A 19,229-nucleotide genomic window follows, 5' to 3' on the forward strand; every position below is an offset into this window, starting at 1 on the left:
AGTAACTAATGAAAATAACTCAGACAGAACAATCGGAGAGAAAGAGTCTAACCAAAAACCGGCATCACTGAAAGCAGCCAAAGATAATGATACGTCTTTGGGATGGTTATGAGTAATTTTTTCTCTAATAGTTAAAATTTTGTTAGCAAAGAAAGTCATGAAGTCATTACTAGTTAAAGTTAATGGAATACTCAGCTCAATAGAGCTCTGACTCTTTGTCAGCCTAGCTACAGTGTTTTCTTCAATTAGTGATGAGTAGAAAGATGTCCTAGCTTTACGGAGGGCTTTTTTTATAGAGCAACAGACTCTTTTTCCAGGCTAAGTGAAGATCTTCTAAATTAGTGAGACTCCATTTCCTCTCCAACTTACGGGTTATCTGCTTTAAGCTACGAGTTTGTGAGTTATACCACGGAGTCAGGCACTTCTGATTTAAAGCTCTCTTTTTCAGAGGAGCTACAGCATCCAAAGTTGTCTTCAATGCGGATGTAAAACTATTGACGAGATACTCTATCTCACTTACAGAGTTTAGGTAGCTACTCTGCACTGTGTTGGTATATGGCATTAGAGAACATAAAGAAGGAATCATATCCTTAAACCTAGTTACAGCGCTTTCTGAAAGACTTCTAGTGTAATGAAACTTATTCCCCACTGCTGGGTAGTCCATCAGAGTAAATGTAAATGTTATTAAGAAATGATCAGACAGAAGGGAGTTTTCAGGGAATACTGTTAAGTCTTCAATTTCCATACCATAAGTCAGAACAAGATCTAAGATATGATTAAAGTGGTGGGTGGACTCATTTACTTTTTGAGCAAAGCCAATAGAGTCTAATAATAGATTAAATGCAGTGTTGAGGCTGTCATTCTCAGCATCTGTGTGGATGTTAAAATCGCCCACTATAATTATCTTATCTGAGCTAAGCACTAAGTCAGACAAAAGGTCTGAAAATTCACAGAGAAACTCACAGTAACGACCAGGTGGATGATAGATAATAACAAATAAAACTGGTTTTTGGGACTTCCAATTTGGATGGACAAGACTAAGTGCCAAGCTTTAAAATGAATTAAAGCTCTGTCTGGGTTTTTGATTAATTAATAAGCTGGAATGGAAGATTGCTGCTAATCCTCCGCCCCGGCCCGTGCTACGAGCATTCAATAGCATTCAGTATTGAAGTCTTGAGCCAGTTTCAGGGTCACTGAATTACTAGGACTTAACAAGCACACAGGACTGTGTGATTCTCCCACATACATTGAGGGTTTGAGTTTGCGTGTATGTTTACGTGTCTGTATTTTCATTTTTCTCATAGATGCACACTTTTAATGAGAAAGGATTCAGAGTTTGTTTAACACCGCAAGGCATGGGGTGTCCACTGCATAAACGCACCAGAACAATATAACTAAAGCACTCTCTCACTCAAGTCCAAGTCTGATGATGACTAACAAACTAAGGGGCCTTAAGTATGTTAACAGGGATTAATCTATTGCTACGATGGGCTGCCAAAAGATCATATATGAAATCAGTGCAGATCCAGTGAGAATTTAAAAAGGGAGGGGGGGGCTCTTATTAGACCATTGATTATGATATGCAGCTTCACTGATCAGCTGCTGCTGTTTAGACCCCCATCACACACAGGCCGATTGGCGGCTGAAAGACACATCCACCCAGTAGTCTGAAGACGGACGGACAGCAGTCTACATAGCTGGTCCCATTTGCTCGGCTGTCCTGATGGGTGTCCCATCTCGACAGCGGTCTATGTGCAGTCTGTGCATCAACTGACTGCAATCTGCATATTCGGATGCGTAATAACAATATTTGAAATTATCTGATTGCGGTTGAGGGAACTCTGAGATGCATCTGTCACAGCAAAGCCTGCTGGCATGCCCTGCTTGTGCCACATACGTCCACCTCCACTGGACCCCTGCCAGGAAGCGCAAAGGAAATGTTGATATGTAATAACAATGTATGTGGCAGACATTCATCATGTGCAGTGGATGTGAACAGTGCACAATCAAACTGAAAGCACCATGTGTCACTGCAGTTCAGTGCGTCGCACAGTGTACGCCGCTCGCATCTCTCAATTAGGGATGCACCGATCCACAATTTTTCAGTCCCGTCCGATCCCCATACCTGAATTTGAATATCTGCTGATACTGATAAGTTTACAATCCGATACCAGAGCTCTGATTGCTTTAATATTATCATGATTGTTGATTTTATATGAGGATTTTATTAAAACGGAGACTTGAAAGTTGAGCTACAATTTGCCAGAAGGTGTATCTAAGATGAAAGCCTAGATTTGATGTTTTGGTGAAAGAATTAAGTACTTTTATAGACTTTTATAGCCTTATTTTTATAGACTTAAAGAGAAAAGACAGCACTCTCTCTCTGTCTGTCTCTTTCTCCTTCTCAATTTTCAAATTCAGTGGAGCTTTATTGATATGGAAGACATGTTTACATAGTCAAAGCAAGTGTTATGAGTAAAAATTAAGAATTAAATCCTCTCTGTCTGTCAAACGATTAACGATAAACAAACGATTAAAAAACGTCAAGAACAACAGAAAAACGAAACACAGACGAATTGAGGTTTTCGTTGCCCTTCGTTCAAATTTTTCAACAGTTTAAAAATACTGACGAAGCGCCAGCTGCAGGAACGAAGCTGCGGGAAGGATAAATGATGCCAATGAAAGTCAACGAAAGTCCAGATTTCTTGTTTCGTCAGGGCTTTGTTGCCCTTCGTTAAGTGCCGTGTGACTGGGCCATTATACCAAGCTGCTTGCCTGTTGTCCTGTAGTCCATCCCAGCCTTGTGCAGGTCTACATTTTTGTCCCTGGTGTCCTTAGACAGCTCTTTTGTTTTGGCTATGGTGGACAGCTTGGAGTGTGATTGATTGTGTGAACAGGTGTCTTTTATACAGGTAACAAGTTCAAACAGCTGCAATTAATACAGGTGAAGAGTGCAGAATAAGATGGCTTCTTAAAGAAAAATTAACAGGTCTGTGTGAGCAGGATTCTTGCTGGTTGGTAGGAGGTCAAATACTTATTTGCAGCAGTAACATACAAATAAATTATTAAAAAATCATACATTGTGATTTCCGGATGTCTCTCACAGTGGGCATGCACCTAAGATGAAAATTTCAAACCCCTTCATGATTTCTAAGTCGGAGAAATTGCATAATCGCAGGGTGTTCAAATACTTATTTTCCTGCAGTGTATGTGTTAATTCGGATTTTTCAAAGCAACATTAATCTCATGATGAAATTATTTTTTAATTGAGTCATTTCATTTATTTAAATCCTCATTGACTATGTGATTGCTTTTAATGTTGTAATCCACACAGAGTAATTACTAAAATATGAATTTGACTATTCTAGTGATTGTGCACAACAGGGTCGGGGTTTCTTCTACCTGTGCCTTAAGTGTCTTAATGAATGAACTTTGACTTCATGGACATGTTTAATGATTCATTCGTTTAATATTAAAATATACAAACCCAATTCCAATGAAGTTGAGATGTTGTGTGAAATGTAAATAAACACAGAATACAATGATTTGCAAATCCTCTTCAACCTATATTCAATTGAATACGCCACAAAGACAAGATATTTAATGTTCAAACTGATAGACTTTTTTGTTTTTGTGCTAATATTTGCTCATTTTGAATTGGGTGCCTGTAACACATTTCAAAAAAGCTGGGACAGTGGTGACAATAGACTGGGAAAGTTGATGAATGCTCAAAGAACACCTGTTTGGAACTTTCCACAGGTGAACAGGTTAATTGGAAACAGGTGAGTGTCATGATTGGGTATTAACGGAGCATCCCCAAAAGTCTCAGCCGTTCACAAGCAAAAATGGGGTGAGGATCACCACTTTGTGAACAACTGCATGAAAAAAATAGTCTAACAGTTTAAAAACAATGTTTCTCAATGGTCAGTTGCAAGGAATTTAGGGATTCCATCATCTACATTCCATAATATAATCAGAAGATTCAGAGAATTTGGAGAACTTTCTACAAGTAAGCGGCAAGGCCGAAAAACAACATTGGATGTCCGTGACCTTCAATCCCTCAGGTGGCACTGCATTAAAAACCGAAATTGTGTAAAGGATCTTACTACGAGGGCTCAGGGGCACTTCAGAAAACCATTGTCAGTTAACACAGTTCGTCGCTACATCTACAAGTGCAAGTTAAAACTGTACCATGCAAAGCGAAAGGCATACATCAATAGCATCCAGAAATGCCGCCACCTTCTCTGGGCCCGAGCTCATTTGTAATAGACAGATGCGGAGAAGTGTGCTGTTGTCTGATGAGTCCACATTTCACATTGTTTTTGGAAATCATGGACGTCGTGTCCTCCGGACAAAAGAGAAAAAAGACCATCCAGATTGTTACCAGTGTTAAGTTCAAAAGCCAGCATCTGTGATGGTATGGGAGTGTGTTAGTGCCCATGGCGTGGGCATCTTACACATCTGTGATGGCACCGTCAATGCTGAAAGGTACATCCAGGTTTTGGAGCAACACATGCTCTCATCCAAGCAATGTCTTTTTCAGGGATGTCCCTGCTTATTTCAGCAAGTCAGTGGCAAGCCACATTCTGCACATGTACAACAGCGTGGCTTCGTAGTAAAAGAGTGCGACTACAAGACTGACCTGCCTGCAGTCCAGACCTGTCACTCATTCAAAATGTGTGGCGCATTATGAAGCGCAAAATACGACTACGGAGAACCCAGACTCTTGAACAACTGAAGTCGTACATCAAGCAAGCATGGGAAAGAATTCCACCTACAAAGCTTCAACAATTAGTGTCCTCTGTTCCCAAACGCTTATTGAGTGTTGTTAGAAGGAAAGGTGATGGAACACAGTGGTAAACATACCACTGTCCCAGCTTTTTTGAAACGTGTTGCTGGCAACTATTTCAAAATGAGCAAATATTTACACAAAAACAATAAAGTTTATCAGTTTGAACATTAAATATCTTGTCTTTGGGGTGTATTCATTATTCAAAAAAATTAAAATAGTTGTTCTTTAAAGAGCCTTTTGTTGGGAAGGTGTCGTAACACGGACCCGCAACAGGGGGCGCAAATGAACGGACAATGGATAAGACAAAGAGTAACAATTTAATGTTGTGAAACGCACAACTGGATACAGACAAAGATAATGACAATTGAACACAAGGTGACGTGCGGGCAGGCTCGAAGATAGGAGACCTCTGGCGATCGGAGAGCCGGGACCCACACAGCTTCCACCACCAACGGCCTGAAGAACACCGGAGCCGCCAAGTCCTGAGTCCCCAGGTGGTCACCGTCTTCTGTTGCAGACCCTGGTACTGCTGGCAGAAGATGAAAAAAACAGTTAATGGTGAGTGTGTATCCACACACCCAGTAATCCTTTTTCTACAGATCTTCAAGGAGGGAAAACCTCCACCTCCAGATACAATGTCACCCGTGCAGCTCCTGTTGGTCTTCTTCCTGGATGGAGTGAGAGACGAAGACCGTCGTCCTCTTACTGTCCGCCAATCCAGCCTTCAATAGACCCCGCAGGAACACGGCTGCACACAGACCTTCTGTTTTCAGACAACAATAATCACAGCAGAGAAGATTACTTTCTCGGCGAGGAGGTGGAGTAATGATCCGGCTTTTGTAGAGATGCAGGTGATTGGTGACAGCTGGTGTAAATGAGTGACAGCTGTCACTCTCTGTCTCGGCGCCCTCTCATGCTTGAAGCCCGCACTCCAAGCAGGGCGCTGACTGGTGGTGGTGGGCCAGCAGTACCTCCTCTTCAGCGGCCCACACAACACCTTTGTTTTATTTAGACATTTAGAAGCATAGCAGTAGGTGTTGGTTTTCAGAGATGGCAGGTGAGCTGGACCTTCAAGACATTTAACCAGATGAAGGTCTCCTCTGCAACTTCAACCTCTTGGTGGAGTTTTTGGAGACATCTTCCTCACATTTTGAAGAGCAGAGATGTTCTCTTCTTCCTTCTGGATTTCAGGTTTTGGTGTTCAGCTCTATCAATGGAAGAATTGAAGTGCATCTATGTTCACAACGTTCTCTGCAAAGCAAATGTTGAAATGTTCCTGATGTGGATCAAGTGAAGAAATATATTTCTTAAAATATAAAGAAACATGAAACAAAGTTGTGCTATCTTTAAGGTCTGATTACTAGACAGTTAGGGGGAAAAAGTTATTTAAAGGTGAGACTGTTCTTGTAGTCATAGCAGTAACAATAAAAAAACGTGTAGATTTATTTGGTAAAAATAAAAATGGATCAGACAATTTACAAATATAAAATGCTCACTCAGCTTGACTGAGTGATTGATTCAACATACTGCAGCTAAAGGCTATAGGTAACACCACATAGGCCGTGAGCCAGTAGGGTTGGTCGGTACCAGTTCAGCCAGCAAATCACCGTTATTATTTTCTGTTAGTGGGTTGTCTCAGAAGGAAAAAAAAGTTGGCTGGACTTGCGGGACTCGCAGCTTAAGGCTGTGGCGGCCATTTTAGTTGGCCATTACTGAAAAAGCTGTTTTTTGTCATGGGATGAAAAGTAACAAGTGTAGGGACATAAATGATCTGTCTATACCCATGTTTTCCATGGTCATAGAACCCAATGGCAATGCCTAGAACTGCTTTAGGTGGTCATTTGGGTAGTAAAGTGGCCATTTTGGGCCATTAGCCGAAATCATATTTTACCATCTACCATCAAAACTATTGGACATAGGATAATGAACGATGTGTCTAGGCCTATGTTTTGAGGGTCAAAGAATACAATAAACGTATTTCATTTTACTAAAATGGTATGTGGTGGTGTTTTAATGTAATCCACATAGTTTTCCCTTGCAAAATACCTATATGGCAGCAACATTTAAGTACATGTATATGGGGTCTAACCATATGCATGTAATATTAACACCTATGCCATGGGCCTAATATGTAGAAGCAAGACAGTCATAATGTTGAATGTGACAAACTTCAATATTGACTAACAGTTGGCAGTTTAGCAACATACATGCTTTGCGTTGGATAAATGCTTGCAAAACTATTATAAGCATGAGTTTTCCTAGAATTGTGTAATTGCTGTTGTAAAAAAGGTATATTGTATGATGCATGATGTTATTTAAGTTCAAATGTATTTCATCTATACACATAGTGATCCATATAATGCAAAATATTTTATCTTCCTTATAGGTGCATGAAGAGTAGAGAATACGAGGGCTGTCAATAAAGTATAGGTCCTTTTTATTTTTTTCAAAAACTATATGGATTTCATTCATATGTTTTTACGTCAGACATGCTTGAACCCTCGTGCGCATGCGTGAGTTTTTCCACGCCTGTCGGTGACGTCATTCGCCTGTGAGCACTCCTTGTGGGAGGAGTCGTCCAGCCCCTCGTCGGAATTCCTTTGTCTGAGAAGTTGCTGAGAGACTGGAACTTTGTTTGATCAAAATGTTTTCTAAACCTGTGAGGCACATCGAAGTGGACACAGTTCGAAAAATTAAGCTGGTTTTCTGTGAAAATTTTAACGGCTGATGAGAGATTTTGAGGTGATACTGTCGCTTTAAGGACCTCCCACGGAGCGGGACGTCGCGCAGCGCTCCCAGGCGCCGTCATCAGCCTGTTTCAAGCTGAAAACCTCCACATTTCAGGCTCTATTGATCCAGGACATCGTGAGAAAACAGAGAAGTATCAGAAGAAGTCGGTTTCAGCATTTTATCCGGATATTCCACTGTTAAAGGAGATTTAACGAAAGACGTTTTAATGAAAGACGTGCGGACGGATTGCAGGGTCGGCTCGCAGCCGGCGCGACGCTCCACCACAGGAAAAACTCCTCTGTTGGAAGCCTTAAGGACAAGTTGGAACATGCCCAGCTGTTAAACAATTTCTCAGATACTCACTCCACTGAAAGCCATCAAAAGCCGCCTGGATTTTACAAATGGTTATCAACACGGAAGTGTTTTTCCTGTGCCGCCGCACCGCGCCGGCTGCATCCCGACGCGTGGACCCGTCCGCACGTCTTTCATTAAAAAAAATCTCCTTTAACAGTGGAATATTCAGATAAAATGCTGAAACCGACTTCTTCTGAAACTTCTCTGTTCTCTCCCAACGTCCTGGATCAATAGAGCCTGAAATGTGGAGGTTTTCAGCTTGAAACAGGCTGACGACGGCGCCTGGGAGTGCTGCACGACGTCTCTCTCCGTGGGAAGTCCTTAAAGCGACAGTATCACCTCAAAATCTCTCATCAGCCGTTACAATTTTCACCGAAAACCAGCTTAATTTTTCTAACCGTGTCCACTTCGATGTGTCTCACAGGTTTAGAAAAAATTTTGATCAAACAAAGCGCCAGTCTCTCAGCAACTTCTCAGACAAAGGAATTCCGACGAGGGGCTGGACGACTCGACTCCTCCCACAAGGAGTGCTCACAGGCGAATGACGTCACCGACAGGCGTGGAAAAACTCACGCATGCGCACGAGGGTTCAAGCATGTCTGATGTAAAAACATATGAATGAAATCCATATAGTTTTTGAAAAAAATAAAAAGGACCTATACTTTGACAGCCCTCGTATATCTTAATGTATTTTGCTTTTGTTTTGTCAATGACATGTATTTTTGCAGTTAGGCTTAAATGTTATATATTTAGAAGATACTTGAAATGCAGTGAAAGTACATGAAAGAACTCGACACCACTGGAGTGAAGTAGGCAGATTTTAATTTTGTGTAATAATGTTTTTGCGAGCGCCTTGGGGCAACTGTTTGTTGTGATTTGGCGCTTTATAAGAAAAAAGTTGATTGATTGATTGATTTTTGGGTGAATCTTTTGTGGGCAGGTATAGATGTGGAGACCAAGCTTGACTGTGAGTGGACTCCTCTGATGTGTGCTGTCAGTGTTGCTAATTATGACCTGACCAAACTCTTACTGGACAGAGGAGCCAGTGCCAACTTCAGCAAAGGTCAGACATCTGTTTCTAGCCTTGAGGGGCACTTAGCTCTATAAACAAGACCAAATCGGAGATATTTTATTAATGTTGTGTTGAGAATATTTCTTGTTATTTTTTAATTTTTTAACTTTGCTCAAGTGTTGGTATCTGCTTGATCTTTACACTTTGTCCTGAGAAAAATCACAGTGTTCCTTGCACAGTGGGACTCGGGGCCGACATTGGATTGACTTCTTATTTTTTTCTATGCCAAATAATCGGGGCCAAACCAAGATCAGATTCTCTTAGATTCCCTTGAAAATTTTCACATATGATTCCTTAACATAAAAGTAGTCTCATTCATACTTTGTCTCACTTGACCTGTCTCTCCTGCAGGGTTCTCTCAAATCATACTGCTTACCAATGCTGCTAATTGGTGGCAGTATTGGTTAACCACATGGGATGTTTATTGGTCACACAATGACTTGAAGATACATGCAAATACAGTAGTGTTCAGAATAATAGTAGTACTATGTGACTAAAACATTAATCCAGGTCTTGAGTATGTTTCTTATTGTTACATGGAAAACAAGGTACCAATAGATTCTTACAAATCCAACAAGACCAAGCATTCATGATATGCACACTCTTAAGGCTATGAAATTAGGCTATTAGTAAAAAAAGTAGAAAAGGGGGTGTTCACAATAATAGTAGTGTGGCATTCAGTCAGTGAGTTCATCAATATTTTGGAACAAACAGGTGTGAATCAGGTGTCCACTATTTAAGGATGAAGCCAGCACCTGTTGAACATGCTTTTCTCTTTGAAAGCCTGAGGAAAATGGGACATTCAAGACATTGGTCAGAAGAACAGCGTAGTTTGATTTAAAAGTTGATTGGAGAGGGGAAAACCTATATGCAGGTGCAAAAAATTATAGGCTGTGCATCTACAATGATCTCCAGTGCTTTAAAATGGACAAAAAAAACAGAGATGCGTGGAAGAAAACGGAAAACAACCATCAAAATGGATAGAAGAATAACCAGAATGGCAAAGGCTCACGCACTGATCAGCTCCAGGATGATCAAAGACAGTCTGGAGTTACCTATAAGTACTGTGACAGTTAGAAGACGCCTGTGTGAAGCTAATTTATTTGCAAGAATCCCCCGCAAAGTCCCTCTGTTAAATAAAAGACGTGCAGAGGAGGTTACAATTTGCCAAAGAACACATCAACTGGCCTAAAGAGAAATGGAGGAATATTTTGTGGACTGATGAGAGTAAAATTGTTCTTTTTGGGTCCAAGGGCCGCAGACAGTTTGTGAGACGACCCCCAAACTCTGAATTCAAGCCACAGTTCACAGTGAAGACAGTGAAGCATGGTGGTGCAAGCATCATGATATGGGCATGTTTCTCCTACTATGGTGTTGGGCCTATATATATGGCATACCAGGTATCATGGATCAGTTTGGATATGTCAAAATACTTGAAGAGGTCATGTTGCCTTATGCTGAAGAGGACATGCCCTTGAAATGGGTGTTTCAACAAGACAATGACCCCAAGCACACTAGTAAATGAGCAAAATCTTGGTTCCATACCAACAAAATTAATACCTCACAGATGTGAAGAAATCTTGAAAAACTGTGGTTATACAGCGAAATACTAGTTTAGTGATTCACAGGATTACTAAAAAAGCAGTTTGAACATAATAGTTTTGAGTTTGTAGCGTCAACAGCAGATGCTGCTATTATTGTGAACACCCCCTTTTATACTTTTTTTTAAAATAATAGCCCAATTTCATAGCCTTAAGAGTGTGCATATCATGAATGCTTGGTCTTGTTGGATTTGTGAGAATCTACTGAATCTACTGGTACCTTGTTTCCCATGTAACAATAAATTGAGAATTATACTCAAAACCTGGATTAATTTTTTTTAGTCACATAGCACTACTATTATTCTGAACACTACTGTACACATTCAAAATTTGATATCTGACCACTATATGTTAGAATTAGAGGTATAAATATTTCTGAGTTTAAGGTGGTGTGGCCGAGACAAACACTTACACACCTCTTAGTCCAATCAGAAATATTTGACAAAATTTATAATTAAATTGGAAAAAAAATTAATTTGGACTCCTCAGGGTTTTTGAGTTACCCATGTCCAGTGGTGAGCACAGATAACCAAAAAATTAACTTCGATAACAGATAAACAGATAACTGTAAAGTTATCTTTGATAAAGATAAAACGATAAACCACCCAAAAATGTATCAAAAGTTACAGATAACCGATAAATTCCAGTATTGTCTCTGGTACATTTACAACTATTAACAAACTGGATTTGAGTTTTAACACCACTATCGCTTCTGGTAGCATCAAAAGAGACAACAGACCCAAACAATGAGCCTGCACTTGTCTTTGCCTTTGTCTGGTTGACATTCCTGCTGTCAGCATGCCAGTTGCACGCTCCCTCAAATCTTGCGACATCTGTGGCATTGTGCTGTGTGATAAAACTGCACCTTTCAGAGTGGCCTTTTATTGTGGACAGATTAGTCACACCTGTGCACTAATCATGGTGTCTAATCAGCATCTTGATATGGCACACCTGTGAGGTGGGATGGATTATCTCAGCAAAGGAGAAGTGCTCACTATCACAGATTTAGACTGATTTGTGAACAATATTTGAGGGAAATGGTGATATTGTGTATGTGGAAAAAGTTTTAGATCTTTGAGTTCATCTCATACAAAATGGGAGCAAAACCAAAAGTGTTGCGTTCATATTTTTGTTGAGTGTATATATATAATATGTCTGAAATTCGGTTTGTGTTCATTAAATTCCACGCAGATTAAACGTAACAGACACGGATTATTTGTTATAATTGTTTTAGCAGGTTTTCAGGGTATCATGCAGCAGTCTGTTATTAACGTGTCGAAAAGCATTAAAAAAAATAACATTTTTGTAGTGTAATATATTCATTTACAAATGTCATTGTGTTGACTGTAGCAACTCTCTGGCACGCAAGGGATTATGGGATACGTCAATAGGCTAAATGAACACTACTGGCCAGTAGATGGCAATAGAGACCTTGAAAAGTTGCCAAAACAAAATTCCAGATAATCTGTGTCTGCTACATTTAAGATGCGTGGAATTTAATAAATGCAGACACAATGACAACGTCTATAAACCCAGAGAATATATTCATGAAAGTTTTAGGCACTAGAGTTTAATGCTGTTGTCCGTAGAGCCTGATCAGAGTGTTTCAAATGCATTTCTTATGCCGTGAAAGTACTAAGATTACCCTATCCTACCTATAATGCACTGCTGGACAGCATATATCCACACTAAAACCTTAAAAATTAGCACATTACTTTAAAACTAAAACATATATCTGATATTTTCACTTTATAAAACTTCAGACATGACATTAATTTAAATAACTTGTCCGAAATTAGTTTGGTTAAAAGTTGAACCATAAGTTAAAAATGTATGCTTCTGGATGACTTGGGTGATATTGCCCGCATTTCAGTATGGGGTTAAGAGAAATTAGTTTTTGGGGGGGGACCAGTTCTCCTTTGTCTGCAGAGGTTAGAGTGCTTTCTTCTTAAAGCAGCTCTTCTCTGTTTTGCAGAGGGTAGAACTACACATCTGCTACGAAATATTCAAGAGTTAGATGCTCAACTGATTTTGAGTTTTATAAATATTTGTAGCTGTTCAGCTTTATTTACCACGTTATTGGTCTAAAAATTATCGGACAAAAATCGATCGCAAGATAATTAGTCTGATAATGGTTTTTAAAGTTATCTACAAAGATAATTCGATAATGAAAACATTATCTTTGATAATTATCGGTTATGGGATTATCAGAACTGTGCCAACCACTGCCCATGTCATGGCACAGTGTCCGTCGTAGTCATCGGCATTGTCGTTGTACTCCGTTTATTGCGATATCTCAGAAACTGTCTAACTTTTTTCTAATTTGGCTCCGGCATAATATGGGTCATTGACATTGTTCCTGTCTAACAGTCATATTCGTAGATTTGTCCATTTGCTAATGGTGGCCATTTTAATGCCAAAAATAGCCATTTTGAGCACTTAAGGCAATTTTCTCAAAACTAACTTTTTTTCAAATTTGTCAATGGCACAGTATTGGTCATTATTATCACTTTACCGGGGCGCTGCTAGGCCGGTATCGTAGATTTACATCAACGCTATCTGGCTATACCCGCCCGCTGTGCGTAAACAAATGACGTCATAGCGCGCGCAGCCCAAGCACTGTCCGCAGAGGGGAAAAAAACTGTCCGCAGAGGAAAAGATGAAAAGGCGAAAAGTGTGTTTTGGTCCCAATATGGATATTCCGGATGATTTTCTCATGGATAGTACGATAATGAACATCAGCTAAAGCAGCCAGCTTGATGAGGACCCATTGCCGAATTTGGAGAGCAGCGCGCGGGCCAGCCGACACGACAAAAGTTAAGTGAGCCAACTTTTTATGTACGCGTTACATGTTGTGTATCTCAGTAAAAAGTGATAATAATGCAAATAATATGCTGTTGTCGTGCGGTATGCATTTTCTGAGTCCCTCCGTTCACGGCCAGTTGCCCGCAATGACAGATATTCGCCCTCTAACTCGGGCGAATATCTGTCACTTTGGGTGACTGGGCGTGAACGTCGGGCCTCTGAAAATGCATACCGCCCTCCAAAAGCATATTATTGTATTATTGATATTGTTCCCATCCCAAAAATATTTGCGAAGATTCATTCATTTGGAAATGGCGTCCATTTTTATGCCGAAAATGGCCATTTTGCCTTTGACTTTAATTGAGCCAGTCACCCACAGAGCCTTTGGCACTCTAGTTATTGATACATTGTGATTAGTGATGAGCAACATTGACTTAAAATGTTTAAGTGGCCTCATGTTCTGGTGTGTCCTTCTGGCCCTGAAAACCTGGGTGCAGTGTCTAAGTCAATCAATCAATCAATCAATTTTTTTTTTTATATAGTGCCAAATCACAACAAACAGTTGCCCCAAGGCGCTTTATATTGTAAGGCAAGGCCATACAATAATTATGTAAAACCCCAACGGTCAAAACGACCCCCTGTGAGCAAGCACTTGGCTACAGTGGGAAGGAAAAACTCCCTTTTAACAGGAAGAAACCTCCAGCAGAACCAGGCTCAGGGAGGGGCAGTCTTCTGCTGGGACTGGTTGGGGCTGAGGGAGAGAACCAGGAAAAAGACATGCTGTGGAGGGGAGCAGAGATCGATCACTAATGATTAAATGCAGAGTGGTGCATACAGAGCAAAAAGAGAAAGAAACAGTGCATGAGTGGAATGAATGAACAGAAAGTACACAAAGCAAAAATGCAACACTTTTGTTTTTGCTCCCATTTTTCATAATCTGAACTCAAATATCTAAAACATTTTCTGTATACACAAAAGATCTATTTCTCTGAAATACTGTTCACAAATCTGTCTAAATCTGTGTTGGTGAGCACTTCTCCTTTGCCGAGATAATCCATCCCACATCACAAGTGTGGCATATCAAGATACAGATTAAACAGCATGATAATTGTCAGTGGTGGGCACACCTAACCGAAATGTTAGCTTCGGTTACCACTAATAACCACTAATCCACTAACTGGAAAGTTAACTTTTTTAACGCAAATCCGATAAACCACTAAAAAAAAATCTAGCAGAAGTTACACATAACTGCTAACTTTTAGTACTGACTCGGTACACTGTCGGCTACTGATAAACCAGTTTTGAGTTTAAAGGACTTGTCTCACGTTTTTAATGTGCCAGTTAGTAAGACAACATTAAAGTACTCATGATTGTGTCTCTGCACATACTGCATGTGCTAATAATTAGTGATGTCTGATGTATTTTATTCCTTTCTCTCTGAGCGTTAGCAGGTGCATTTCTGGAAAACGTTTTACTCAACAGTTCTCTGCATTTTTCAGTGTGTGACGTCCTAATTAGCAAAACAGAAACCTCTCAGTGACTGACAGACAGAGGGAAACAAACCTGCTCCATCCAAAAACGAAGTTTCCGAGCTGCCGTTCAAAAGTGATGGCTTGGATTTACAGAGAGGAGATGACACACTTCACCCTGAAACTGTTAACATTTTCAGAGTGGTGGATTTTGGAACCTAAAGTGTGGAGACGTGCTGTTTACTGAAGCTGTGTACATGGAGGTCGGGACATCTGATCTGACACTGTTTTTAACAGACTGCCTGGACACAGAGATGGATTTGCACATTGGAAAAAGTCTGAATACATTATTTACAGGAATTAATGGACATTATTTAACGTCCCATGATTGTGAGAGACGCTGGAGCCGGCTTTGCATGCACACGCGCTCTTCTTTGTTCATGTGGAGTTTACATTTTGAAAACAATATAGCACGGTGAGTCTGGCATGTTCAGCATTTTACCCCTTTTGTTGTTTTGTGGCGTTTTTTTTTTTTTTTTTTTGGGTTGTTTTGAGGAGCTGGACTGTGCGTGTGTGTGTGTGAGTGTGTGTGTGCACTGCTGCTGCTCGTTGCCCCTCTCAGCTTTCTGCGAAAAGGAATGTATCCAAGACGGTTTTCCCCCTGGCAGCAGATGTATTTTTTTAGATTTGATTGATAACAACACTCATAATTAACTGTGCACAAAGCTGAACCTTGAGCAGAGATAGTTATTGACAGGCTGCATTTCTGACTCATGGTCGTGCAGGTTCACAGAAACCTTCACAGAGCTGCTGCTTTTACTGTGACTGCATCAAAATTGACAGTTTTCACTTAAAAATGAGTCATCATTACACAACATCACACTTACAGTAGTGTTCAGAATAATAGTAGTGCTATGTGACTAAAACGATTAATCCAGGTTTTGAGTATATTTCTTATTGTTACATGGGAAACAAGGTACCAGTAGATTCAGTAGATTCTCACAAATCCAAGCATTCATGATATGCACACTCTTAAGGCTATGAAATTGGGCTATTATTAAAAAAAAGTAGAAAAGGGGTGTTCACAATAATAAAACTGGATTAAAAACGGCTCACAGCGGCGGAGGGCGCGCTGCACCCCGAGCGGCCATCGACAGGCTGGAACGAGCAGATCACTTCCAAATTTAAGGCTCTGTTGATGCAGGACGTCGTGTGACTAGCAGAGAAGTTTCAGAAGAGGTCGGGATCAGCACTTTATCGGCACATTCCACTGTTAAAGGAGATTTTGTAATGAAAGACGTGCGGACAGATTCGCACTTCGGGACACAGCCGCTCATGGCGCGGGACAAACAACACCTCCGTATTGGAAGTCTCACAGGACAAGTTGGAACATGCACAGCTGTTAAACAATTTCTCGGATACTCACTCTACTGAAAAGCCACCGAAAGCCGTCTGAATCTTACGAATGGTTTCCAACACGGTGGGCCATTTTTAATCCAGTTTTAATGGTCCTTAATCCGTGTGATACCGATAGAATCTTCACCGAAAGCCATCTGAATCTTCCAAATGGTTTCCATGCGGCTGTCTGGAAGAGATTCTGAAAAACTTTTCATGGAACAAAGCGGCAGTCACTCTGCCATTCCTAAACGATAAAAATCCGATGAGGGGGGTGGACCAGTGCTCACACAAAGCCTGCCCACAGGCGAATGATGCAACCGACAGGCGTGAAAAAACTCACACATGCGCACGAAGGTTCAAGCTTGTCTGATGCAAGCTCACATGATTCAAATCCATATAGTTTTTGAAAAAATAAAAAGGTCGGATAGTTTTCTCACAGACCTCGTATTTGCTGTGTTTCTACACTATTTCAAGTGAATGCCAACATAAAACACAGAAATAATGCTGTAGTACATAGATTTCTGTAATGTAATATCATTGTCTATGGACACTACAGTTAATTTTGGACAAACACAAATTTTCACACTTGATATTTCGGAAAGCATTCTCACACTGTTTATTTCAGCTCTGCACAAAGTAATTAACCCCAAAATATGTTTATATGTGACATATGTAATGCATTATAAGGTGTTTTATCAAAACATAACTTTTCTGCAAATTATATAACGACGACAGATTTCAAGTTTCAGCTGCCCGACATCGTCCAGAACAAGCTGGTCACTGTGCATATGTCTGAGAAATACAAACATGAGTATTATACAACAAAGCAAACATTGATTTTTGTGTTATTTTATTATGTTTGTAATTGCTCTAAAGCAACAGTCACACATTTTGTTCTTATGCTCCAAAATAACGATGAAAATCACCTGAAGTTAAGAAGGATAAAGATGCATGACATCAGGAACAAGAATGATAAACAAATCTGGTTTTTGCAGACATTATTGCAACAGCTTACAGGCACAACGCAATCAGTTAGCCGTCATACTGAGCACAAAAGTATTTCCCAAAGCTTGCATAACAGTACTTTTTCAACAATAGTACACCTTATAGTGTAAGTAAGTCCCTTCGGCTGCTCCCTTGTTTGCACTCAGGGTCGCCACAGCAAATCCAAGGTGGATCTGCATGTTGATTTGGCACAGGTTAGTGTACAAGGTCATTATGGGAGTTTGGGTTTTTTTTTTTTATTATCATTGTAGTACATGTTGGTTTAGCAGTGTTGTTAGTGTTATAGATTTGTTGTGTTTTGATAGCTCAAGTGATGAAGTTAGTTTGGTGAAGAGTTATGTGACGAGGGTTGGGTATTGAGAATCGTTAAGAAATGATTTGATCCACCGACATCAATAGCCTTTTTGCTTATCAGTCCTTCAGAGTGGCCGTTGTTTTTGAAGATCGGGAAATCTGTCATTTCTCTACGTTGCTTGCAGACCCTGCAGTGGGTCTGCAGTCAACCGCTTCTGCAGCGGCTGTGCTTGAAGCAACGAAGCATCTGCTTTCCAAACGCTGTAATACAAACAACAAACTACAATACACCAAAACGTTTTTTTTTTCCTCCCAAAATGAGACGTCATCCGTTCTTTAGAAATTACACTCAACAAAAATATAAACGCACCACTTTTGGTTTTGCTCCCATTTTATATGAGATGAACTCAAAGATCTAAAACTTTTTCCACATACACAATATCACCATTTCCCTCAAATATTGTTCACAAACCAGACTAAATCTGTGATAGTGAGCACTTCTCCTTTGCTGAGATAATCCATCCCACCTCACAGGTGTGCCATATCAAGATGCTGATTAGACACCATGATTAGTGCACAGGTGTGCCTTAGACTGCCCACAATAAAAGGCCACTCTGAAAGGTGCAGTTTTATCACACAGCACAATGCCACAGATGTCGCAAGATTTGAGGGAGCGTGCAATTGGCATGCTGACAGCAGGAATGTCAACCAGAGCTGTTGCTCGTGTATTGAATGTTCATTTCTCTACCATAAGCCGTCTCCAAAGGCGTTTCAGAGAATTTGGCAGTACATCCAACCAGCCTCACAACCGCAGACCACGTGTAACCACACCAGCCCAGGACCTCCACATCCAGCATGTTCACCTCCAAGATCGTCTGAGACCAGCCACTCGGACAGCTGCTAAAACAATCGGTTTGCATAACCAAAGAATTTCTGCACAGACTGTCAGAAACCGTCTCAGGGAAGCTCATCTGCATGCTCGTCGTCCTCATCGGGGTCTCGACCTGACTCCAGTTCGTCGTCATAACCGACTTGAGTGGGCAAATGCTCACATTCGCTGGCGTTTGGCACATTGGAGAGGTGTTCTCTTCACGGATGAATCCCGGTTCACACTGTCCAGGGCAGATGGCAGACAGCGTGTGTGGCGTCGTGTGGGTGACCGGTTTTCTGATGTCAGTGTTGTGGATCGAGTGGCCCATGGTGGCGGTGGGGTTATGGTATGGGCAGGTGTCTGTTATGGACGAAGAACTCAGGTGCATTTTATTGATGGCATTTTGAATGCACAGAGATACCGTGACGAGATCCTGATGCCCATTGTTGTGCCATACATCCAAGAACATCACCTCATGTTGCAGCAGGATAATGCACGGCCCCATGTTGCAAGGATCTGTACACAGTTCTTGCAAGCTGAAAATGTCCCAGTTCTTGCATGGCCGGCATACTCACCGGACATGTCACCCATTGAGCATGTTTGGGATGCTCTGGACCGGCGTATATGACAGCGTTTACCAGTTCCTGCCAATATCCAGCAACTTCGCACAGCCATTGAAGAGGAGTGGACCAACATTCCACAGGCCACAATTGACAACCTGATCAACTCTATGCGAAGGAGATGTGTTGCACTGCATGAGGCAAATGGTGGTCACACCAGATACTGACTGGTATTCCCCCCAATAAAACAAAACTGCACCTTTCAGAGTGGCCTTTCA

General features: G+C 40.8%; 1 protein-coding gene across 1 annotated transcript in view; it reads left to right on the forward strand.

The window, feature by feature from the left end:
- asz1 (ankyrin repeat, SAM and basic leucine zipper domain containing 1) overlaps positions 1-19,229 on the forward strand; it is a 265,510-nt gene that overhangs the window by 2,520 nt on the left and 243,761 nt on the right. The window contains 1 exon segment of the mRNA XM_034175985.1: positions 8,817-8,939. Within this exon segment, the coding sequence (XP_034031876.1) occupies positions 8,817-8,939 (123 nt within the window).

This window comes from Thalassophryne amazonica, chromosome 8 (genome assembly GCF_902500255.1).
Source record: "Thalassophryne amazonica chromosome 8, fThaAma1.1, whole genome shotgun sequence".
In the NCBI taxonomy this organism is placed as follows: Eukaryota; Metazoa; Chordata; class Actinopteri; order Batrachoidiformes; family Batrachoididae; genus Thalassophryne; species Thalassophryne amazonica.